At 48.7% G+C, this 25,502-nt stretch overlaps 1 protein-coding gene across 1 annotated transcript in view; it reads left to right on the plus strand.

Annotated features, from left to right (window-relative positions):
• Positions 1–25,502, plus strand: part of GABBR2 (gamma-aminobutyric acid type B receptor subunit 2) — a 356,730-nt gene that overhangs the window by 111,704 nt on the left and 219,524 nt on the right. The window contains exon 2 of the mRNA XM_043486441.1: positions 5,505–5,642. Within this exon, the coding sequence (XP_043342376.1) occupies positions 5,505–5,642 (138 nt within the window). The remainder of the gene's footprint in view (positions 1–5,504; positions 5,643–25,502) is intronic.

Genomic DNA, 25,502 nt, shown 5'->3' on the forward strand with positions numbered 1-25,502 from the left:
GAACGTCTCCAAGTACAGCATTTAGGAAGAACTGAAATGTGAAATACAGTTGAAACTGACTTTCACTTGCGCCTCAAGGACAATCCTTGTGAAATAGCCATGTGAAGTATCTGCAGGGAATCCCTTGAGAAACTCAAGTTTAGAGAAATCCCCCCGTGGTTTGGCGAATTGATCGTCGGGCAAACTGATGTGCAGTGGGTGAACTTTCAGTGAGAGGTTTGTCGTGTGTGCTCAAGTACAGGCTCATCCAGGCTCGCCTGCAGGGCGCCTGCCGCGCTTCCGTGAGCCAGAGACAAAAGTCATACGCGGGCAGGGACATCTGGGGGCATCTCCTTTGGGGTTTTCAACCCTCTTTTTGCAGCCCTCCATGAAATCCTCTTTTCCATTGTAAGTATTATGTAGCCCCTTGATGCTGTATATAGAACAGATAACGGAGAACTGCTGGTTGAAGTGAGAGCGAGGCGCCCAGAGCCCCTCTCACTGGCCCCCAAACATCTCAGCTGGGTCATAGGCCCCTGATGGACTGAATGTGAAAACCTCCAAGCTGGTCCAGCCACAGAGACTCAGCTTTGGTCAACTGGAGAGCCCATCTACTGGGGACACTGACCATGTCAGCTCGGAAGAGACAATATTAGAAGTGAGGGGGAGGGACGTTAGCATCTCAAATGGGACAGGTAGACGCATGTGACTTTTACGTTGTTCCTCACTGTGGACGTGCTCTCTCGGGGAGCCGGAGAAGCACCTTTCTTCCTTCCTTCCCATCTTTCTCTCCTTTTCTTTCTTCCTTGGTGCCCGGTAGATTATTTCTCCTGCCTCAGGTCAAGTGTGCTGATCTGGAAGAGGCCTGGGCTCCCAGCACTGCCCTGAGGGGAATGGTCCTTTCCAGAACGCTGCTGACTCCCCTTCCCTTTACCCCTTGAGCTGAGTTCTCTAGTCGATTGAGAAAGCTCTGAACTGGGGGTCCCGAAATATCTCCCCTAATCCTGAAAGGACAGTGGACAAGTCTCTTCACCTCTCTAGTCCTCATTGTCTGTATCTGAAAATGAGGGTGCTGGGTTCGCAATGCCCCCATATTTGGATCTTACACTCCAGGAAAGGCTAAAGAGACTGGGTCCCAGGGGAGCATGGAACAGAAGTGTACATAGGTTAGAAAGTGTGTTATTTTGCCACGTTAGGAAATTAAAAACAAAAGCCTGCTACTATCTGCAATTTTATAACAGAAAAACGTTTCAACACCATACAAACCACAAAGGATCTTTAAACTAAGGATAGCTGTCTAAATGGAGTACATTTAACATTAAGGGAAATCTTGCTATATTATTCTTATTTTTCTCATTTTACCTCACTACGTTAGTTTTCTATTGATGTTGCAACAAATGTCCAGAAATTAAAACACCACAACCACACATTGTCTCACAGTCCATGGTCATAAATCCAGGCCTGCATGACTCTGCTGAACCCTCTGCTCAGAGCTTCCCAAGGCCAAAATCAAGGTGTTAGCTGGGCTGGGTTCTGGAGGCCCGACTATTCAGGTTATTGGCAAAATTCAACTTCAAGCCAACAATGGCACATCAAGTACATCTCATGCTTTGAATCTCTGATTACCCCTCTGCTGTCAGCCAAAAAACATCTCTGCTTTTCAGGGCTTGTGTGAATACACTGGGCCGCCTGGGTAACACTTTAGGGTCAGCTGATCAGCAACCTTAATCACATCTTCAAAGTCCCGTTGGCCACAAAACATAACATATTCCTGAGAGTAAGACCATGGATGTCATGGGAGCCAGAATTCTGCCCTCCACACAGTCTGGTGAAAACTGACTCAGGTAAACTTCTGCAGCTCGAATACCCGTGTCCAAATATGCTCAGATTTTTTAGTTGACATATTCAGAAGATACCTGTTTGTGAGAAGCCAGGAAATCATTATTAATGAAGAGTCTTGCAGGGACTGGTACTGGGGAAATGTTCGCTGAACAAACAGGTATTAATAAGTTCATTGTTGCTAATATTATTTTAATGCAGCTTTGATTATAAATCTTATGGTACTGTATCATCATGGTCATTAGTACAGATTAGAAAGCAAGCTAAAGTCATTACAGGGATGTATTAAAATGGAAAATGATTCAGTAAATCATGTTAGAAACAATTAAAACATGAACTGCTCTGTTATATCTGGTGGTGCTCCACCCACGAAGGAAGTTTTGCTTTCAATCAAGGAACAGGAACAATTAATAGAGGGCCCCAAGAAACAACAAGAATTTCATCTGTCTTCCTTCTGACCTCCCTCCTTCCTTCCCATCTTTCTCTCCTTCTCTCTTTCTTGGCAAAAAGAAAAATTAGCTTGGCTAATTTTTATGCCTGCTAAGTCACTTCAGTCGTGGCCAACTCTTTGCGACCCTATGGCCTGTAGCCCGTCAGGCTCCTATGTCCACGGGACTCTCCAGGCAAGAATACTGGAGTGGGTTGTTATGCCCTCCTCCAGGGGATCTTCCTGCCCAGGGATCGAACCCGCATCTCTTAAGTCTTCTGCATTGGCAGGCAGGTTCTTTCCCCCTAGTGCCACCTAGGAAGCCAGGTAGCTACAAAATTTTAAGTTAAATTAAAATTTTCAAATTTAATCATTTCCTGAACCTTTGCAGAGTACCGACCACACTCTCTAGGCCGTCGTTCAGAGCGCCGTTTAGCCTTAGCCCAGGCACTGTGTCCTCATCCTAGGTCTTAAGCACCCGCCCCCGGAGCCCGCCCTGGCCCTCCCCCGCGGCGCCTCTGCCCCGCCCTGAGCCCTGCCCCCCTCCTGGGGCCACCTGTACCCTTGCCTCACTGGCCAGTGCGATCTCTGGGGCCAGGAACCACGTTAGACTCATGTTTCCATCGCTGTTGACGCCCGCCGTGGCTTTCAGCCCGGAGTCTCTCAAACAGACGAGGAGAGAGGGGCAGATACTACCCCGCGCTGGTCCCCCTTGGCGCCACCTGAGGGGAAGGGAGGAGGCAGCGAAGGGAAGGAGGAAGACAGAGTGGAGAGGAAGACGACACTCGGGCGGGATATGAGGAAGTAGGAAGCGGGGAACAGACGCAGGGAGGAAGTCACTGCGCCCCTCGGGCATCCCGCAGACCCTTCCTGGGTCCTTGGGGAGGCCCCTGTGTAGATCCTGGGGAGCCGGCAGCAGAGACGGTGACCGAAAGCCTTGTCCTCGAGGCGGCTTCTTTTTAATTAAAGGACAGCGAATACACAGAAAAACAAGAGCAGAAAAGATGACTTCAGATGATTTTAGGAACTCCAGCATAGCATTAAATAGGGTGGCGTGTTAGAGAGTGATGGGGGTGGGGACCATCTCGGGGAAGGCAGCGGCGGAGACTTCCTTGAGGAGGTGAGGCTCAGCTGAGACTTGAATGACAGGAGTGAGCCGTGCTGAGAAGCAAGCAAACAGTATTCTCGTCACAGTAAAAAGCAAGTGCCAAGGCCCGGAGGCAGGAGGGAAATTGCTTTTCCTTTCCAGGATCAAGAAGGAGGCTGGTGAGGCTGTACTTGGTGAGCAAGGGAGAGGGTGGAGGGAAATCAGGTCAGAGTGGGAGGCAGGGCTAGATCTTGTGGCTTCTTGCATCCATTATGATAAGGAGGGTGAAGCATATCATACCAAACTATAGTCAGTAATACAAAACAGTTATTATATAACCCAGGTAGAGCATTTTCTAACAGCCCTGCTTTAGGGTTATCTGATGGGGAAGAGGGTGAAATTTAAGGCCCAGACATCTTACAGTTCTCTAAAACTGGTAAGATGTGCTGGTTTTCAATAATTTCTTTTTCTGTCCCTAAAGGTGGTCGCTTTATTGCCCCATGGGACATTAACCAGTTTTGTACCTAATTTAGCAGCCTTATTTCTTGTTTTTCCATTCCCTATAAAAAAAAATCCCTATCTCAAATTTTCTTTTGAATCCACCTTGTTGTCCAGCAAATTCCCTTTATTAATGAGTTAAATAAAAGGTTGATGTGTACCCACTATTGATTTTCACGAGAATTATGTTTTTAACCTTTTGAAAATTATATTCTGATAGAAGTTTGGGTTTTAGGTGCACAGAAAGCAGCAGAGTAAAAAGGACTAATTTATGTTTTACAAAGAAACCTCAGACTGTGATGTGATGAACAGGCTTAACTGGGCCTCAGGGGAGCAAGACACCCCGTTCACAGCCAATCCCTCTGTCCAGGGAGAGAAGGCCCCTCGACTGGATGAGGGAGGAGGAGGCGGACAGGAGGGAGGTGAGCTGTGGCTGACTCCCAACATCCGAGGACATTTGTCCTTGTTCATCTCCATAGCGGGTCACCAGGATCTGCTTTCCTCTCTTGCATGCGAGCTCCTTGGCAGGGTCTGCGTCCAAGTTTCTCTGTTCAGCCTCCAGCCCTGGGCTGAACACGGAGTGATGCTTGCCAAGTGTCTACTGAGTGAATTCTTCCACTTAGATTCACCTCACGCTCCTCCTCCTTTTTTGTTGTGATAAAATATATATAACATTAAAAAATGCCACTTTATGTTTAGGTGTACAGTTCAGTGACATCAAGTATATTCACCCTGTTGTGCAACTATCACCGCCCCCCCATCCATTTCTAGAATGTTTCCATCATCCCAAACTGAAACAAAACTCATTAAACACTAATCTCCCCATTACCCCTCCTCCAGCCCCTGGTAACTTTCTATCTTTGTGAATTTGACTATTATAGCTTCCTCATCTAAGAGAAATTTTATATTTGTCCATTTGTGTCTGGCTTATTTCACTTAGCATAATGCCTTCAAGTTTCATCCACGTTTTAGCATGTGTCAGAATTCCCTTCCTTTTTTAAGGCGGAAAAATACTCCATTGTTTGTGTAAATCACCATTTGTTCATCCATTCATCTCTTGATGAATATTTGGGTTGTTTACACTTTTCGGCTGCTGTGAACATGCGTATACAAACATCTTTCTGAGTCCCTGCTTTCAGTTCTTTGGGGTATAAACCCAGAAGCAGAATGCTGGATCCTGTAATAATTCTGTTGAATTCTGTTATGGAGAACTGCAGTATTGTTTTCTGTAGGAGCTGCACTGTTTTATATCCCTACTAGCAATGCACCAAGATTTCAATTTCTCCACATCCTTGCCAATACTTCGTTTTTTGCTTTTTTGATCATAGCCATCCTAATGGGTGTGGATTTAATCTTTTTTAAAATACAGATGACCGTGATGGGAGAGGCCCAGGTTGAGGAGTTTGGGGGCCTCTTCCTCAGTGTGGTCTGAAGGAAGATAGCTAGGAGCCTAAGGTCCTAGATTCGGAGGGCGCTCAGAGGGAGGAGAAGCGGGAAGAGGGGTCCTGAGACCACACCTGATTGTGCTCACAGTATGGGCTCAAGACTGGCTTGAAGCAAGGCCTCGGGATAGGAGACCGATGCCCAGGTTCCCTTGAGGGAGCTCTGTTTGTGTGAGTGTCCCTGGGCAAAGCTCTTTCTCATTCTGGCTTCTCTTTCTGTATTGTTCCCCAGTGTGATAATGCAAAAGGCTTGAAAGCCTTCTACGATGCAATAAAATACGGGCCGAACCACTTGATGGTGTTTGGAGGAGTCTGTCCGTCTGTTACGTCCATCATCGCAGAGTCCCTCCAAGGCTGGAATCTGGTACAGGTAAGGTCTGGGCCCCCTTTGGTGGGGGAGCTGTCTTTGATTGGCCACTAGTCTTTTTCAGGGATGGTTCCTTGCCCAACATGGTTCCTAAATTGCCAGGTTCAGGCCTCCCCTGCTCTTTTCTGGATGGTTGCACAGCCTCCCACTGTCCTCACCTCCTGACCTGATTCTCTGTCCTGTCCTGGCCAACACAGTGGGTCTCTAAAGGGTGGCCCTGACACCATCCCTGTGTGTCTGAGACATATCAGTGACTCCCTAGCACGACTTTCAGGGCCATTGACATCAAACTAGTCCTTCTGTCCAGTCTCATCTTCTATCCCTGCCACTCACTCCATGCACAACCCGCCTTTCCTTAAGTACACCCAAGACCTTCAGCCTTAGAGTCCTCCTCTAGCCATTTCCTTAACCTGGTGATCCAGACCTCCCTCCCTCACTGAAATTATTTGGTCTGCTAAGACTGCCTGTCTCCTTGGTTAAGCCTTTCCTGGCGCTTTTGGCTGTTACTCACTCTTTACACTGGCAAATGTTACACACTGTCAAATGTTCCACCAATGAGTATATGGTCTGTTGCGGGTGAAAATCACCAGTGCTAACTCTTATTTGGAATGTGAGAGAGAAATATAAAAAATGAGAACCTAGGATGAGTGGTGGCCCAGGCACATGTTTTATTTCTTTGCTTCATCCATCCATCCACCATCCATTCATCCATGCAACAAATATAATACAACTTACTGTGTGCCTGGAATTTGGGTAGACACTGGGGATATAGTGTTGGACAGGATAGGCATAGTTCCTACCCTTTCAGAGCTTACATTCTAGGAGGGAGGCAGGCAGGAAGCAAATAAACAAGTAAGTTGTAATAATACTAAAAGCGATACTTGTGTAGTATGTAATGTCGGGCTTGCAACATATCAGACACCGTTCGGAGCCTGTATTTCCATTAACCCATTTACTCACTGTAGCTGCTCTATGCTGTGGGTGCTATTAGTAACCCATTTTATGATAAGAAGACCAAGGCACACAGAAGCTAAATAACTTGCCCAAGGACCCACAACTGATAGGTAATACAGCCAAGATCTAAACTCAGGCAGTTTCACCCTTGAAATAAGATTGGGGTGAGGGAACGGCTGGTACAGAGGTAAACAGGCTGAGGGGTAAATAGTGGCTGTCCCCTCGGCAGGAGAGCCCCTCGGAGGAGCTCAGACCTGAAGGGCGAGACGGGCTTGGTCGGATGAGGAGTATTCTACGTCAGGATGTAATAGCACAATAGCCTGTGATGGGAACGAACCTGGCTTGCTGGGGGAACAGCAGAGATGACCCTGGGGCTGCAGTGTGGGAGTGGAGGGCGGGGCGTCAGGGTGGGGAGGGTGAGGATGAAGGGGTCGGCAGGAGCCAGTCCCCAGCGCTGGCTAAGTGGGTGGCTCTCCCCGGGGACCCCGCCCTTCCCTTCTGTTCACGGTGACTGAAGTCCCCTCTGAGTCCAGCCCTGGGTATATGGGGTGCTGAGGGTGGAGCCCCAAGCTGGGGGCCCAGAGGGGAGGGAGGCCGCAGTGGCAGAGCTGTGGCAAGGGAAGGGCGGGGTCCCCGGGGAGAGCCACCCACTCAGCCAGCGCTGGGTTCAGGAGGGCTTCTCAGGGGAGGTGACGTGGAGCTGGCTGCGAGGGAGGAGAGGGCGTTGGACAGCTGGAGACGTGGAGGAGCACGCTGCTGGCAGAGGAAACTGGGCGGGCAAAAGCAGGAGGTGGGAAGGAACGTGGGCTCGGGGAGCAGTGAGTCACTCACTGTGGCCGGAGCAGGCCACGCGGAGTGTGGGTGGATGCAACCGCGGCTGAGGCCGGGAAAGCAGCTCAGCGTGCTTTGGTGCAAACCTAGCCACGTGATGGGACCCAGCGCAGCTCAAGTGTGCCGAGGGCCCCTGGCTTCCCAGGGGCACCTGTCTGGGGTGCCGCCGACAGCCTTGAGACCTTAGTGGAGTCAGGAACCTTCTCTGTCCTTGAGCAGCCTCTCCCCAGCTCCCGGGAGCACGCCAGCCTCCTGCTGGTCTCGCCAGGCGCTGCCTCTCTGAACCTCAGCCTTCCCTGTGGGCCGCAGGGCAGTAAGGGGGTGGACCTCAAAGGACCACTGTGTGGGCTAAGCTAGTCAACAGGGGTTAGAACTGTGCCCTGGTGCGTCCTCAGCAGTAAGGGTTTCTTGTTTCATTGCTGTTGACACCCCGCCCCGCCTTCTGCCGCTCCCAGAGTTGGTTACCCACTTGCATACCCACACTACTTCCTTGTCTTTCCTGAAGCACCGTTCCCACCACCTGAAATATCCCCTTCTCCCCGTGACCTGTATGCCAAGGCCAATCCCATCTCAGAGATACAGATTAAATGCTGCCTCTTCTAGGAAGCCTTTACCTATTGCACTATCTAGAGTAGCCGTTCTGGAAATTCTTTCCCCTGTTTATTTCTAGCAGAGCGTGTACACAGGCCACCCCACCCCAAGCCCCTCAGCCTTTACCCCTCTTGGGACTTTGCAGCTCTGGGGACATATTTAGTTGGGCTGTGAATTCCTTGAGGACAGAAAACGGGCCTGCGTTATTCCTGTTTTTTTCTGGTGCCTCTCACTTCACAGACCTTATTAGGTGTCTGTTGAATAGTCAGAGGGAGGGAGACTGGGAGGGATGGAAGGATCTGCAGGTGGATGTTTTGCCCTGACGTGAGTTCCCTGGAAAATCCCCATCCAGAGAGGAATCCAGGAGCTTCCAGGCCTTCTCACAGCCTCTCTGGGAACCGCCTGCCCCTCAGAGTCCTCTAGGAGCTGCAGGAGCAAGCACAGCGCTGCACACGCCTGGCTCGGCAGCTAGTGGGTCTGCAGCCTTGGTATATGCACACAAGGGCCTCTGGCCTAGAGAAGCTGACAGGACAAGAAATGGGTGACGAGGTGGGGGCTGTATTATTTATTGCTTCCCTGATGGCTCAGTGGGTCAAGAATCTGCCTGCAATGCAGGAGACACGGGAAACACAGGTTCGATCCCTGGGTCAGGAAGATTCTCTAGAGGAGGAAATGGCAGCCCACTCCAGTGTTCTCGCCTGAAAAATCCCGTGGACAGAGGAGCCTGGCGGGTCTGTGGTGTTGCAAAGAGTCGGACAAGACTGAAACGACTTAGCACTCACACATACAGTGCAGAAACAGTATATCTGTGGTATTACAGTTTCATGAGTGTGGTGGGATTAGGAAAAATACAGGCTTCTTAGGAGAATGATAATGAAAAAGAGATTGAAGAACGTGGTTCTACATCACTTCCATATCACTTACCGTGTTCCATTAATGGATTACACTGTGTGGAGAATAGTCTATCCTGTATCCAGATGTTTCCTGCTAGACTGTAAGCTTCTTGGGGGCAGAGGACTCTCGTTTTCTTCATCTCCTAGTTACCAGTGCCCAGCACAAGGCCTGCTGGGTACCAAGGAGGTCCTCACAGAGCGCTACACTGAACTAGCTGCAGGGAATCAGCGCGGGGTCTGAAACCCTCCATGGCAGGGTTTCTCACGACGTGGACCAGACCATGAGCAGGCCAAGGACTGGGGAGAACAATGCAGACCCTCGGCCTGCAGCTCAGCAGGGTCCCTCTGCATTGTCGACAGGGTGATTCTCCATCCCCCGCTGCCCTAGGCATCTGCTACCAGACGCTGGGGCGGATCCAGGGCTCCAGCTGTGCATGGGTGAGGGACACCGAGGGGCTCGAACTGGGCGGTGCCCAGCAATTTGGAGAGTTCCGGGGGCCTGAGTCACAGCGGGAGCTCGGCCTGAGAAGCCAGGCAAGGAGGAGGTAGGAACAGAGATGTGGGTCCCGATGGAGAGTAGCTCTGGAGAGTTTCTGGCCTCCCTGCTCTTGGAGATCACAGCCCCATTTGCTGTGGATTGGATTCTGGGGGCCCCCCACCCCCGAGACTGAGTTTGAAGAGACGGTGGAGGACTGGGTGGGTGAGTCTGCCGTAGCTCAAGAGATTTGATCAGTCCCTTAACTTATTCAAAACTGGGCTCTGAAACCGAGTTTCACAAATGGGAAAATGCATGTAATTTGTGTAATTGAAAAGGAGCTCTGACTGCCCTTTGGGGGAACAATGCTTGCTGGACAGAGGCAGCCTGGAATGTGCAATCAGTTGTTTCTGTTTCCTGCTGCTACAAAAATAGAGATTTGCGCCACAAAGGGGTGAAAATTCACCCTGGTGCTAAAATCAGTTAAATTTAACTTTTGCCTTTTGCCGGGCTTCTTGATTCATGGTTGCTGCATCGAGAGGCTAATATTGTTTAAGTCGTGATGTGAGTCACTGGGAGCGTCAGCTCCTCCAACTAGAGCGGAGGATCTTCATGGAGTCCAGGGCGGCGTTGAGGGCTCTGTCCCTGTCCTCCTGGTCAGGTCCCACTCAGGGTGCGGGCTCAGATCTGGGCCTCACCCCGCGGGAGCCCCACCAGGGCATAGCCTTGGGGGGCATTTGGGGAGGGGAGGGTTCTGGCTGTTGGAGGGCTGAGCGTGTTTAGACTGGAGAGCCTGCGGGGCCGCTGGGGAGGACAGAGGAGTCCTAGCCGCCCGAGCTGCATGGCTCTTTGAGAGACCTGGCCGTGTTTCTGAGATGTGGGTGGGGAGATGCAGGAGCAAGGTGGAAGTGAGAGGGAAGCAGGGCTTCCCTGCCGTCATGCTCTTGCTGCTGAAGGCATCGGGCATGGAGCAGGCTTCCTGGCTGCAAAGTAGTGAGTTCCCTGCTGCCCAGTTTCCCCTAACATTCTGGTCTCACCGGTCCTACTGTTAGGGAGATTTAATACCCAGAGTAGGCATACACCAGGTTGCTGGCTGTCACACTATATGGTGAGCGTCATTTATGAGGGCCAAGGACGTGCTCCTGTTAACACAAACGTCCGGCTCCACCCTGAGCAGGTCCAGGTCAAGGGACTCATCACATCCTTCAGGGACTGTGGACCCCGCTCCTCATGCCCGCGGTCGTTTCAGGTGACACAGAGGCCGCCGGTTTCTGGGAACTTGCTCGGCCAAGTGATCTCTAAGTCCTGCTCAGTTCCCAGACCTCAGGACGCTGACGAGTGCTCCTGGTTCACACAGGTTTAATTTCCGCGGCCCCTGTTGGAAAGAGGACATGGAGGAGGCAGCGGGGGCTGCTGCTGGGGCCAGCAGCCCAGGACCGAGGCCGCAGCCCACGCGTGGCAGGAAGTTCTCCTTCATCTCGCCCCGTCTCTGTCACCCACCGGCTCCTTCTTCCCTCGGCCACTTACAGGCTGTTTGCTCGGTCTGTGGCCCCTCCCCCTGGCGGAGCTTGCTCCTTCGTCCAGATGTGGTTTGGCCGCTTCTTCCTCTGTGCAGCTCCCGTTCCTCCCCTCAGTTCCCTTCCCCGCGTAGTCTTCCCACGCCTCCCTCCACCCCCGCCCTCAAGTGGCCGGAGGGCAGGGCCTGGTGTGGTCCCAGCTCAGATCTTGAGTGGTCCCTGGAGCTGGACGCCTGACTTCTGCATCTTAGGCTCGTCCCTAATGATGATGGCAGACTCAGACTCAGACTCAGGGGTACCCGAGGGCTTCTCAGCTGCAGCCCCTTGGTAAAAGAACGTGGAGTGGCGTCTGAAATGATCTCTGGCTTGGCTTTGGCCCACATCTCCCATCTCTGGCCCTGATGCTCTGTAACTGACATGCTTCCTTTGAAAATGTTTTCAGACCTGCTCAGCATCCTTTCCTTGGAGATCTGAAGGTGGCTAGCTTCTGACTCTGCCTTGCACAGTTTTGGAGACGTTCCATAAACCTCCCCCCAATGTAGTCTGTCCCCCTGAAAGCACGGAGCCTGGGGGTGAGTGGGAGGATTTGGAGCTGGGTGGGGAAGATGGAGGCAGGGTAGCTTGAACAAGAGTTGGAAGCAAAGCCAGCAAAAATGCAAGAGATGTGGCCAGAGAGGGTTCAAACCCTGAGACCAGGACAAAATTCTTCCTAGGGAGTGAGATGATAGTTGCCTCAGCTTGCAGACAGAAATAGTCTCGCTGATGAAAATAAAGTCAGGTTCCTAAAGGGATAAAGGGCTGCTCGCTGGAAAACGCAAACACTCTTTCGTCAAGAACCGTATCCCGCAGAGCCTGTCCTTTAAGAGGCAGCTGGAGCAGATTATTAAATTGTAGATGCGTTTCTCCTGGCACCGTCCCAAGCCTCCCCTCAGCGGGCAGCCCACCCTGCCTCCTGGACGGCCCCGACACTCCCTCGAGGACCTTCCTGGGCAGGACCATTTCAGTTTGTGTGATGGGGCGGTCTCCTTGGCAGAGCTCTCGTGAGGGAGTGGAGGTGAGGAGGGCATGTGGACGGGAGAACCCTGACTGTGTAAATGTTGGCACATTTAGAACTTGATTTCTGAAAAATCTGAATCATGCTTGGTTTTGACATTAAAAAAACCAAATCTGTGAAAAACCTTAAATCAGGCCTTTTGCTATTTACTGAATTCCAGCATAGCCCTAAACTGTTGGTCAATGCCATTTCCATTATAGGAACAGAAAATTTGTCATCTGACTTGATTTGTTCATGTGGTTATCTTATGAAAGCTGTTGGTTGCCTGAGAAATCAAAAGACTGTTTCTTACTTAGCTGCAGTTTGTGGACTTTGACAAGTATTCATAGAAAGACATCAGGTCTTAGCAATCACTGGGTCCAGCGTCCCCGCTGTATAGACTGGGAGCAGAGGCCCAAAGTGGGTAGGATCTTAACCAAGTTCTCAAGCAAAGCTGGATCCCGTGGCTCACTCCCAGAGCTTTGTAATTACCCCCTGGCCTTATTTTCTCTTTCTCAGCCTCCCTTTTTTCTCTCATGTAAAATGGAAATAGCAAAGTAGCCTCATATGTTCTGTACAGCTGTGAGAATTGATGAAGGTGTTTCCTTTTTTAGCTGAAAGCACCTTTAGAGACTGCTGTTATGATGCCGTGATATGACAATGTCACAGTGACAAGGACTCCTCCCAGAAGCAGACCTCTGATGATTGCCCCCATTTTGCGTCAATAGCAAAGGTTACTTACTCTGGCCCTGCAGACCAGAACAAAGACACAGCGGGCAGGCTGGGAGTTCTTCAGCAAGACACTCAAAGTGCACATGACCTCTGCTTCTCAGCCCCCTGGGGTCAAAGTCCAACAGGCCACCGCCCAGCCCACAGGACTGCCACGCCCTTGCCATGGGTGGGCGATGGGAACGGTGGGCCTGGTTGGAAACCACGCAGGAGCCGCGGCGGGCTCAGGCCTGGCTAGGAACTCTGCTGCCACCGCGCAGCTCTCTAAGAAAGAGAACGGAGGCCAATGATCCAGGGCGGGCTGGAGCCATTTCTCGGCGCTGGTCTCCAGAGGGGCCACTTAGCACATTAATAATCTATGAGATGCTTCCACCTTCTGGAGTCATTAGAAAAAGAAAGAAAAAGAAAGAAAGCAAGGTGGGGGAGGAGAAAGAGAAGAAATGTGAAAAGCGTGCACGATGGGCTGTGTGGAGAGGGGCGGGAGAAGCCCTGAGGACTGGAGATTACAGAGGGCCCTTCATGGCGGTGACGTTGGAGGCCGGGCGCAGCAAGGAAGGTTCTGAGAGCACGTGGAGGGCGTTCACGAGGGGAGCGAAGGTTTCCAGCCGTTGGTTTGCACGCAGATGCGGGGGAGGAAGTATGAGCCCTCAGCCAGGATGCTGGCAGAACCCAGCGAGAGTCTGTGGGGAAAGGGAAGCACCCTGTCCCCGCTCATTCATGCTCATGTTTACGTGTTCATTCCTTTTTTAACAAAGGAGTGCCTGTGTGCAGTCTCCCAGACCGGCGCAAATCCCACTGCTCAGAGCTGCTACCCCAGGACGGGTGGGTGTTGGCAGAAGAGCAGTTAGGCCTAGTAGCCGGAACAGAGACTGGGAATCTAGAAGCTCTGGGTCTTTGTCGCTCCTAGGTCTTTCACTGACAGTAGGCTTGGGCAAATCGGCCAGCTCCTGGAGCCTCACGGAACTCATCTGTGAAATGGGCTAACTAAACCTGCCCTCCTGGGGCCGCTGAGAGCATCAGGTAGGCCAGGGAAGGTGGAGCAGGTGCGGGCCCTTTTCAGACTGCAGCCCCAATAGATTAAGGTTCATATTACCATTACTGACGCTTTTGGCATCTGAAATGCCAGCCAGGCCCCAGGCAGGGGGAAACTCCTTGAAAAACTGTCTTCATTTGTCTCTAGATTAAAAGTTTTGTGGGTGAAATGAACTATCACAAACCGGGAAGGTGATTCAGAACAGTGATATTAAAACAGAGACCCTGCAGGAGAGGCCAAACAAGCCCAAGGCATCTGTAAGCAATGTGCACGCCCTGTTTCCTGGTTGAGTTTTCAGAGAAGCAGAAGCAAAGAAGGGCATGATGCTATCGAGTGCATGGCGGTTTCCAGTCTATTCCTGCCAACGACCCAACCCATATCTTTCTTGTCCATCTGGTAAAAGATTCAATTCAAGGTTCTGACCCCCATTTTTAATTCAAGACCACGGTATCTAAAGTAATATCAGTTCCCAGCATGTAACTCCAATGGCCTCATTGTTGATGCGTCTCTCACCGCCTGGAAATATGCTGGGTGTAAATAATTCATTCTAAATAAATAAATTACTCGCACTGCTTACGGTACGGCTGATGCTGCTAGGAAGCAGCTCAACTGCACATTATGTTGAGTCGAGTCTGGAATTACAAGTTGAATCTGGAAAGAACTGGAAAGGGAATCAGAAAAGGAAGTTCCTCCAGGAGGGACAGTGTGTAAAACAGGGTGACAGGACAAAGTACGTGTGTGCTCGGTCGTGTCCGACTGTTTGTGACCCCATGGGCTGTAGCCCACAGGTTCCTCTGTCCCTGGGATTCTCCAGGCAAGAACGCTGGAGTGGGCTGCCATTTCCTTCTCCAGTGCATGAAAGTGAAAAGTGAAAGTGAAGTCACTCAGTCGTGTCCGACTCTTCACGACCGCACGGACTGCAGCCCACCAGGCTCCTCCGTCCCTGGGATTGTCCAGGCAGGGGTCCTGGGGTGGGGTGCCATCGCCTTCTCCGGATTCAGGCTGAGGATCCGCTTTTGGAATGTCAGGGCGGAGTTGCGGTTCAGTAGTGTTTTCAGCTCCTCTCAGCATCAGGGGCCACAGGGCTCTTGTCAAACTGTGCCGCGCGAGCCTCAGTGTGACGGCTGACCCGGGAGGCGCTTTCAGCCGTGGTGGCCAGGAGCACAGAGGGGCCTGGAGCTCCTCACGGGGAGCAGGAGAGGGCACTGGGTCAGCACGGCCACCCCCGGCCGGCCATCCTGGGCCTGCCGTCTTCAGCTGCGTGGCATTACGCAGAGCACCTCCTCTTGCTGGAGCCTGAGTGTCCTGTCTGTGATTGCCTGCTTCCCCCTGGACCGTGGTGACGCTCGCCTGGGGCACAGCCTGGGCTGCTTGGTTGCTCTGGGGCAAAAATAACAGGCTTTGTGCTACAGTGAGGCGCCGCCGGCCCCGTCCTTGTCCTGTTGGATAAGGTGGGCTTTGCCCATTTGTACAGAGGAGGAGACGGAGGCCCAGAGAGGCTAATGTGTCCGGTCAACTCCTAATACTAATAATAGCAATGTTTTCCTTGGGCTTCGGTCACACGGGCTGGGATTCCCATCCAGGCTCTGGCACTTGTTAGCAGGTGGTCATGGACAGAGAACCCTGCGTGCTGCAGCCCATGGGGTCGTAAAGAGTCAGACACGACCGAGCGACTGAACGGAACTGTTGGGAGATTACTTAGCCTTTCCCATGCTCAGCTCAGCTCCTCGTTCGTGACCTCGGCGGCACTGTACTGACCTGGCTGATTGTAAGATGATCTGACATGATCCATGCTTACACTCCTTCAAGGACCAGGGCACCCACACGGCCTCCTGCTCTGCCTCCCAGGTACGAGCAGGCTCGTGCGGTCTGGGCCGGCTCCCTGAGGCTGGCTGTGTAGCCTCGGTGCATCCCTTTCTGGGCCTCCTGGGACGGCCGATGGGCCAGATGACCTTGATAATGTCGTGTCCTGATTCCCAGTATCTCCTGTGGCTCAGAGCCGTCAGCACCTGCCTTCACCCTGGTAGCTTCCCTGGGGCCTGCATGCGATTCCCTGCCCTCGGGGCTCACAGCCCAGGGCCTGGTTCCCCTTGCATTTCTAAGCTGCTTACCACTTAGGCACGGCAGTCTGCCCCAGGGCTCTCCAGGCAGAGAACCCTGCCTTCCAAGGGGAAGGAAGTGACCCCAGAGGGGTGAGACGGCCTGCAGGAGGTCACACCACAAACGGTGACAGATCTGCGGGGCCAGCGTTCCGCTGGGTGCCCCCCTCTTCCTTCCCCACGTGCTGAGGGATAGACCTGCTCTCTGCAGCTCCCAGGCCCTTGCCTGTGCTGTCCACGCTCGCGCCCTCTCCATCCTCTCTGCACCTGGCAGGGTCCTCTGCGTTTTCTGATATTTGGTCCAAGCACTGCGTCCTTGCAGGTCTCCGATCTTCCCCAGCCCGCTCCAGCGGCAGGAGCTCCCTGCCAGCTCCCTTTGCCTTTTCTTCCCTCATTTCATCTGTGCCGCTTCTTCGGTGGACGGCAGTTCTCGCATGAGGCTTGTGAGTTGCCCACCACACCATGAACTCCTTCTGTGGGCTCCTTGAGCCCCGGCTGTACCCAGAGGACCTTGCGTAGGACCTGCCGCTTAGTCAGCACTCAGAAAGCGTGAGTGAGCCCATCTGTTTGCAGGACCACTGGCCTTGGCCGTGGGGCAGGCACAGTTCTCAACACTGTGCATAAATGAGCTCGTTTTCGCCACCCACCAACCCCGTGAGCTGGACACTCTCCTCATTTCACAGATGAAGAGACAGAGGCACGGGGAGGCTGAGTGTCTTGCCAAGGGATCGCCGGGATGAAGCAGCTCTGGAGCCTGCGCTGGCATCCCTCGGCGCACTGCCTCTCACGACTTCATCCGGTCCTCAGGGCAGCACCGCGGGGAGGGAAGAGCGGGTGTCATCCTAGAGAGGCGGAGAGAGGAAAGGGAGATGCCGAGAGCAAGACTCTCCCTGCTTCCCGCTGCGAGCAGGCCTCAGGGTGCAGCCTGTCGCTGGGGTTCCTCCCCAGCCCAACTTGCCTGTCAGCAGATGACGACCCAGGCTGGTGTGAGTCTGTCTCTGCAGACAGAGTTCTCGCTGTAAATCATTCATGATGTGCACGCGCACACACACACTTTTAGACTTATTACTCATCCAGTAACTTGTTGTATATAAAAAATGAATGGTTCCTTTGAACTCAGAAAATAGATGGACTGGTTGTCATAAAAATCAATAACATGCTAAGTATTTCAAGCGTATAGTACTTAGAGTTCTACTCTAGGTGGTTTTGTAATGAATGGCTTGATTTTTTTAAAAAAATAGAGCATAGCCTACTTTCGTTTTGAATTATATAGAAGGCTTTTGCCTTGAATCTGTTTACTAAGAAGATTAAATAATTGATTATTTCCCTGATGCCGAGATTGAGCCTTATTCAGTAGGAAGCACTCAACTTGAGAAAAATAATCCGAGGTCAGATGACTATTGAGACCTTATGCCCAAATGCAGATGTAGGCATCATTTTCTCACGCTTCCCCAGCTTCCCACACAAACTGTTACATGGCTTTGCAGGACCAGGAAACGGCTCCCTTCTTGTCCTGGGTTTCTTCAAAAACCCCAGGCCCCTTGCTAAAGTAATGGATGCCTAGACCCTCAGCCCAGCAGAGCAGTCCCAGACCAACCCAGCGCCCACACTAGCAAGAAGGGGTCTTTGCTCAGTTCTCGGTTTCAACGCCACTTCTCTGGAAAGCCTTTCTAGCCAGATCACAGCCCCCAGTAGACATGTGCATGGCCCCCACCTCTCCTAGCCCTGCAGCATCATCGCAGGTTCAATCCTGGTTCAGTGTTGAGCCTGCCTGAGTGCTGTCAGCTCCCTTCATGAGGGTGAGACCACACATCTCCTTTGCCGGCACTGCTGGAATCCCAGAGCCAGCATGTGGCCTGGAATACAGGAGAACCTCCAAGGACTCCTTGTTTTGTTTTTGTTTGGGAGCTCCTTCTTTCCTAATCTCTCACTTTTAGGAAAGTAACATTGTGAATTCGTGGATTTTTAAAAATATATTAAATGGACTGTATTCCGCTGCAGGCATTTTTTTTAATATAGACATTAAAGCCGTTTTTCTGCTCTACTTATATTTCTGACTTTCCTCCAAATTTTCTTTCCAGCTTTTTATTTTGAAAAATCTCAAAACCATCAAAAAAGTTAAAAGACAGTACAGTGAACCTCATGCACCCTTTATGTAGATTCTCCAGTTGTTTGCATTTTGCCCTATGAGTTTCCCTATCCCTCTGTCTCCCTCTGCCTGACCCTGCCACTACACTCTTATCTTTTATTAAAGCACTTGATGATACTTTGAAGAGGCAATATTTCATCCCTAAATATGTCAGTGTGAATTTCCTAAGAGCAGTTATATTCTCTTATTTAATAATAGTATAATTATCACATCTAAAAAACTAACGGTGATACAATAATGCTACCTAATATATGGTCCATATTCAAATTTTCCCACTTGTCCCCAAAATGTCCCTTTTGCCATTTATTTGCAAAGGTAGGTGGGAAGGGATCAAGGGTCCAGCTGGGAGGATGTGTTATGTTTGTTATCATGTGCTCAGTCTCTTTAACCTAGAACATTCCTCCTACTTCGGTGGGAGTTGGGGTGGGGTACTTTTGGGATATTGTCCTTGAAAATCCCAAGCTAGTTGTTTTATAAAATGTCCCACAAGACCAGAATCTGAATTTGTTTCTTCACAATTAGATTCAGGTTAAACAGTTTGGGCAAGGTGGAGCTACGTTTTTTATATCAGTGCAGCGTGTCAGGAGGCCCACGTGTGAGCTCTTATCAGCGATGCTAGGTTTGATCACTAGGTTACAGTGGTATCTGCTAGATTTATTGTGACAATTCCTTTTCCCCTCAGTAATTCTGATGTAATCTGTGGGGTGAAACTTTGAGACCCTGTGAATATCCTGTCCCCCATGATCTTTGGTTTTAGCATCTGTTGATGGTCCTTATCTGAATCATTGTTAATTATATTGGGGTTGCAAAAATGGTCATTTTCTAGTTCTATTTTTCCTTCCACATTTAAGCTGATATTCTTATCTACAGAAAAGTGTTCCCTTTTGACCATTCCTTTCCTTCCTCCTGCCTGCTTCTTTCCCTCCCTCCTTTCTCTGCCTTAGACTTGGAGTCAGCTACTTCTCCCAAGAGTCCTGATTCTTCCTGATGGGGAATCATGTTTAGAAACCACGACCTGCTTGCTAGGCATGCTCATTGCTACTGGGGTTCACTGCTTCTAGGTTTTTTTCAGTGAACTCTGGATGAAACTATAATTTTTAATGTTTTAAACAAACAAAAAAAAGGTTTAATTTGAATCTGACCATCAGGAGATAATCATGCAAATATAAAACATCCTACAATTCACCTGGCCTGGATTCTTCCAAAAAGTTAATGTTGCAGAAAACAAGAACAGTGGCAGAAGGGCAGAGCACTAGTTTAGATGAAAAGAGATTGAAAAAGAAATATAACAATCAAAGGCAAGGCTCATGTGTCGATGGGATCCTGAATGTTTAAAATGTAAAGGGCATATTTGGGAAATTGAAGAAATCCGAATGTGGACTATACATTAGGCAATACTGAATTACTGTTCATTTAGTGTGATACTAACACTGTAAGGATACAGGAGAATGTCATTATGAGGAGATGCATTCTGAGCTAGTTAGGAGTAAACTGTCAAAATGTCTATAAGTTAACTTCAAATGTATTGAAAACAGAAATGCATCTGTATGTATATGTGTGTCTGTGTGCATATATATTCATATATATATGTATGTATTTATAGGGAAAGAAAGCAGACATGGAAATGGTGAATGGTGAAGGACATATATGGTATTCATTGTACTGTTTCTTCAACTTTTTTGTAGGTTTGCATATTCTCACAATAAAAAGCTATGAATCTGTGTGGGGTTTGGGGTGGGGAGAGACTATAGCCTTCCTTATTTGGTCAATAAAGATGTGTCCAAAAGTCCCTTTACAGATTTTTCTCCATGTGATTACATTAGCAGCTTTATATACTTAAAAAAAAATTTATATACTTTAAAGTGCCTTTGTTTTCAGTTTTCAGGGTTTGATGTTTTTCCTACTGTTATATTTTTTAAATATAAACAAATTTTTAAATTAAAATTTTTAAGTTAATTTACATTTAATTAAATTAATTTAACTTTCCTGTGATTGATGTTTCCTATTAGGTACATTTCAAACTAACCTATCTAGAGTTACTGTTTCTCAGATCCTCTCTTAGGCTAAGTGATTGCAAAATGTGGTTTAAGGCATTTTAAAATATTTATTTCTCCCCTTCATCTGAATAATTGTACCATTTCAGCTTATCCTGCAGTGTTTTCTTGGAGAATTCCAGCTAACTCACAATCTTTGTACATATCCAGTCAGATGAGTTCAGTGTCGTTAATTTCAGTTGAATTCGATTACAATTTATTGAATTGCTTCAGAACAAATAGATCTGTGTTTAAGTGCCTTATTTTTGGTGTTGTGTTTTAAATTGATTGTATGACCTCTGGGAAAGCATGTAAAATGTTTACAACTTTTATATGACTCTGTAGTCAAGACTATTCAACAAGCAGAGAATTCTTGGCTCCAATCTAACATCCCTCTTATTCCATGCCACCTCTGTAGATAACAATTTTTATTAGTTTCAGACTTATTCTTCTCGTGTTTCTTGTTGCAGATAAGCACAAATGTGTGCGTGTGTGTGTTTATTTTTCTTTCTCCTTATGTAAAAGTGAACATACTATATATATGCTATTGGCAAGTTGCTTTTTCACTTAATTTTCCTGGAGCTTACTGTTTTATCACTACTTAAAGACATTGCTGATTCTTTTTACAGCTGCGTAGCACTTCTTTGTGTGAATATACTGTAATCTGTGGGCTTCTCCAGTGGCTCAGCGGTAAAGATTCAGCCAACAGTGCAGGAGCCACAGGAGACTTGGATTCAACCCCTGGGTCAGGAAGATCCCCTGGAGGAGGGCATAGCAACCCACTCTAGTATTCTCACCTGGAGAATTCCATGGACAGAGGAGCCTGATGGGCTACAGTCCATCGGGCTACAAAGAGTTGGACACGACTGAAGCGACTTAGCACGCGTGCCCTGTAATTTGTATGGCAGGTCCCCGATTGATGGACGTTTAGGTTGTGTTCAACCTGTTGGAATAACCTTGGTCACATGTTGTATTTCTATGAGTGTAAGCTGGGGATGAATTCCTAGAAGTAGAATTTCTAGGTCAAAGTGAAAGTGCATCTCTAATTTTTCTAGAAAATACAGCTTTATTGAATGAATGAGAATACTAATGAACGAACTTGATTAAGAAGAGCAGAAAGTAAAAGGCTGGTATCTAAATGGAGACATAAAGCAATTAGACTAAATAATTCTCTTTGTGAAAGAGGCTGGCTTAAAACCCTTCTGGCGACGTTTCTAGTCCAGTGATTTTTATTTTCTCGCCTAAAGAGAGAGTTTTGCCTTGGTTTGTAAATTAAGCATAGAATTACAAAATCATGAAATTTTAGAGCTGAACTAAAAATCCACCTGGTGCAGTCTCCTTATTTTAGCAGTAAGGAACCTCAGGCCCAGAAATATAAGAGAACAGAAAGATAAAGAAGACACAAATTTAGTTTGATTCCATCCAATTCAATGAACAGTAGGTGAAATATCTGCTTTGTAATAAGGCAGACTGTCAAATGTAAAACTGTACTGCCGGGTGCCCCCAAGATCGCATGTGAAAGGCATGGTTGTTCAGACCCCCGAGTGCTTTCTGTCTCAACCACCTCTCGTTAAACAGAGCTCTCTGAGTTTAAATGGATTTTGTTTCGCATCTTTTATGTTATTCTGGGGCATTCAAATGTGGTCATGACGGTAAGCTGGATCAGGTGGAGGGATTGGCTGGCTGTGTGCATTCTGGCTGATGATGTGGGTGGGCATGGTTACTGAGTGTAGTCGGAAATTACATAATCATGGCGTTGGTAGCATTCTGTTTTGATTCCAAGCAGGCAGCATGGAGCAGCAAATGAGTTTAGCTCAGCCCAGCTGTGGACTTGCTCTGTGAGCCTGGTCAAGTCCCTTGTCTTCCCTGGTCCTCACTGTGTAAAATGAGGAGTTGGACAAGTCCAGGATGGCAGATAAATGAATGAATTGGTGCTATTATTTCCCCCATCCTGTGCTAATTGCAGACGTAACGAACTGATTGCCACACGCTCTTCACTGGTTTAACCCATCTCTCTCCCCAGCCACTGTCAGCCTGTCAATGATGTCACATAGGCTCAAGCCTATTTATTTATCATCTCTGGCTTAGATGGTTACTTAGGATTACCAGATAGATTACAGGACACTCAGTTAAATTTGAATTTCAGGTAAATAAAGAATAAGTTTTTAGTACATGTGTGTTGTCCCCGATATTTCTAAATATGGCAACACTCTTAGGTCACTTCTACTTCTACAGATATTTCTCTTCTTTTCTATGTAATTAATTTCATCTGAGAGATCCACCCTCTTTTTGGTACTTCTGATAGTGCCCATTCTCCAGTCTCAAGGTAAGAATCTAACTCATTCTATATTGTTTAAATTCATATTATGGTTTAATGTAGTGGAAAGTGATGAAGATTTGAGGTTTTTATTTCCAAGGGCCATATATTCTTGTACACCTGCAACACCGTATTTCCCAGACACCGTTTGGCTGCGACTTTCTTGATTTTGCCAAATCTCCATACCACTTGTGTTATTAATTTATTTAGTATTTTCCTTTAAATTAACTCAACCTTTTATTTAAATACCATGGATGGAAAATCAGGATCACTTACTAAGAAGAAGAAGTATAAAAGTAAATAAAGAGAAAAACATACCTATTAAGATATAAAATATTAGATTGGGGCTCACCTAAAACCATTGGATGTGCCACCAGTTCACATAAAACATAGCACCGTCGCATGCAGACTCCTTGCTGGTTTGGGAGTCCCATCCTTGACCCTGGTGGACGATCCTCAAGATTTCCTTGAATACCTGCAGTGATGGTGAACTCATTACTTGGCAAGATTTTGATTCATTCTTGAATACCTTATTACTAAGTATTTCTTCTTTATTGGTTCATATTAGCCTCCCTGAAACAGTCGCATTTTGATCAGAGCTTTCTTATTTTTTAACAAATATTAATATTTGTGTGCTTCTTACGTAACAACTTGAGTGCTTGTTATCTTTACTGTCTTGGAGGGAAGCAGGGATGCAGTCACACACAGTTCAGTGTGACAGATGTGATGGGGGCGGGGAGGTGCGCTTGGCTCAGACTGGAGGTGTATGGAGGTGTTTAGGAAGGCTTCTTCGTGGGGGAATGAGAGACAGCCTGGTATGCCTTGGGAAGTGAAAGGCTGGAGAGTGAGGGTGAGAAAGGAGGCTAGAGTGGCAGAGAAAGGTGACGGACGCGCCGACGCGGCGGTGATGGACGCGCTGACCAGGCGGTGACGGACGCGCCGACGCCGCGGTGACGGACGCGCTGACCAGGCGGTGACGGACGCGCCGACGCGGCGGTGACGGAACCCTCGTGTTCCGTTAGCACAAGGACCTACTTCCTGTGGGACATTTTCACACTTAAGTTCTCCTTTCACAAAAAAGAGCCCCGGAGAGTTGACAGGACTTACGCTCTGCATTTCATAGGTAGGGAGGCTGAGGTTTAATGGACTGCTGGTGGGCATGCAGCTTACCCTGGAAGACCTGGGTCTTGATTGTTCCACAGTCACGCTCCTTTCCTTGTGGCCCTAGCCCCAGCCTCACTGGTCCAGGATGACCTTCTCTGTCCCCCTGAAGAAGACTTCACATTCTTGGAAAGCACCTTTGAATCTTTTATCTTGATTTAACTTACTCAGTTTCCCCAGGACTGATCATGAAGCAAATCTGAGAGGTCTGGAGTCCAACATTCTGCTTCTCCTTCCTCGGTTCTGGGAGGTGTTGGCTCACAGTTGTAAATAGAACCTACAGTGACCCCTTCTTTTAGAGCCCAATTGCCTGGCCTTTGAGATGCCGGTGACCTCCGCCCTCTGACCTCTGTGTGGGCTCTCTGTCTTTGCGTTGGAGGGGCAGGCGTTGCAGGGTCCCCTCAGGAGTCCTGGCCTGTCCTGGTCAAGTGATTCCTGAGTCGAGTCCTACAGCCCAGAGCTTTGCCTGGACTCCCTTTAGATACGCCAAGGTCACAGGCCCTGCTAAAACCATGATTTCCTCAGCCACAGAAACCATTTCCTCCTCAGCCCCATTCTGTGTGAAAACCATGGTGAGTTCTTGTCTGGAAGGCAGGCATGGAGGCCTCTTGTGATCCTATTGCCTCCTCTGTCCACTTCTTTTTTCTTTTCTCTCATAGCTACAGAGAGGATTGGCGGCAGCCCACAAAATGCCCCCAGACCAGTCAGTGAAACGGGCCTAGCCATCAATCACTTCTCAGCACTCCACAGGAAGGGAAGGAGAGAGTGCTGGAAGAACTGAGGGATGGCAGGGAAGCCTGCTTGGAGGAGGTGGCTGTGAGCGGTCCTGGACAGATGAGTAGGAGCTGGTTCTAAAGAGACGGGAGGACTCAGCAGATGGGAATGCTGTATCTTCTCCCACTGCAAGCATCGAGCTGGGCCCCAGCATGCCTTTCCCCCTCCATAGATGTGATGTCAACTTATCGACTAATTAGAGGCGCTAAATTGACATGAGGAGACATGATTTTTTCAGTGTGGTAATTAAAAGGCAGTTGGCTTCACAGCTGTGATCACACACAAGGGCTTCTTACCCTTAAAGACATCAGCTGAAGGCAAAGTGCAAAGGAGTTGAGGAAACCGGAGTCTTCTGTTGTAATTTGTTAATTTCCTGCATTTGTCACCTACGAAGCTGTAAGGGAGAAGTGAATGAGGCATCTAACCAGAAGTTTAATAAAAATTAAAGACATATGTTATAATTGTGCACAGTTAGACAAGCAAAACAATCGTTACTTTTTTAAAATTAATGAGACATTTTTAAAGTGATTTTATTTATTTATTTATTGGCCATGCTGCCCAGCATGTGGGAGCTTAGTTCCCTGTCCAAGGATGGAGGCTGTGCCCCTTTCGTTGGAAGCATGGAGTCTTAACCACTGGATCACCAAGGAAGTCCTCCAATTAACAAGACATTTTTAAGTTGCTAGGTTAGGATTTAGAATTAGATCCTAATTATGAGTTAGAATTATGTCTCAGCCTGGTGGTAGCCACGTCACTGTGAGCAGACCCTTCCATTCTCTGAGGTTTCTCCTGTTCAAATGGGTAAACTCTCCTCCATTCTGCCCTCACGGGGTTGAGGTATTATTGAAGGAAAGTATTTTGTCAGTAAAAAAGGCTTTTCTTAATTGTAAGAAATACCATCCAGTTCTCATAACTTCTCAGTCTAGAAACTGTGATCTAACATTAACAATCATTAACTGGATGCCTGTGCATTCAGATCCTCAGAATAGCCCTAAGATTGGGGAGGGGGCTCGTCACCCTGGTTTGGAGGGGACCGATCCCCAAAGGTGAAGTGATTTTCTGGGAACGTATGGGGAGCGGTGTAGCCCGCACTCAGCCCCAGCCTGTCCAAGCTGGAACCGTACCGCTTTCTCAGCACTGGCGTGGTTGTGGTTTCTCTACTTAACTCCAGCTTTTCACTCTAAAGGAGGAAAAAAAGGATTTGAGGAAGCAATATTTGTTTTGCAAACTTCTTTACGTAAAACAATGATAGAAATTCTGTAGAGGGGAGTAAA

Source organism: Cervus canadensis, chromosome 14, assembly GCF_019320065.1.
Source record: "Cervus canadensis isolate Bull #8, Minnesota chromosome 14, ASM1932006v1, whole genome shotgun sequence".
In the NCBI taxonomy this organism is placed as follows: Eukaryota; Metazoa; Chordata; class Mammalia; order Artiodactyla; family Cervidae; genus Cervus; species Cervus canadensis.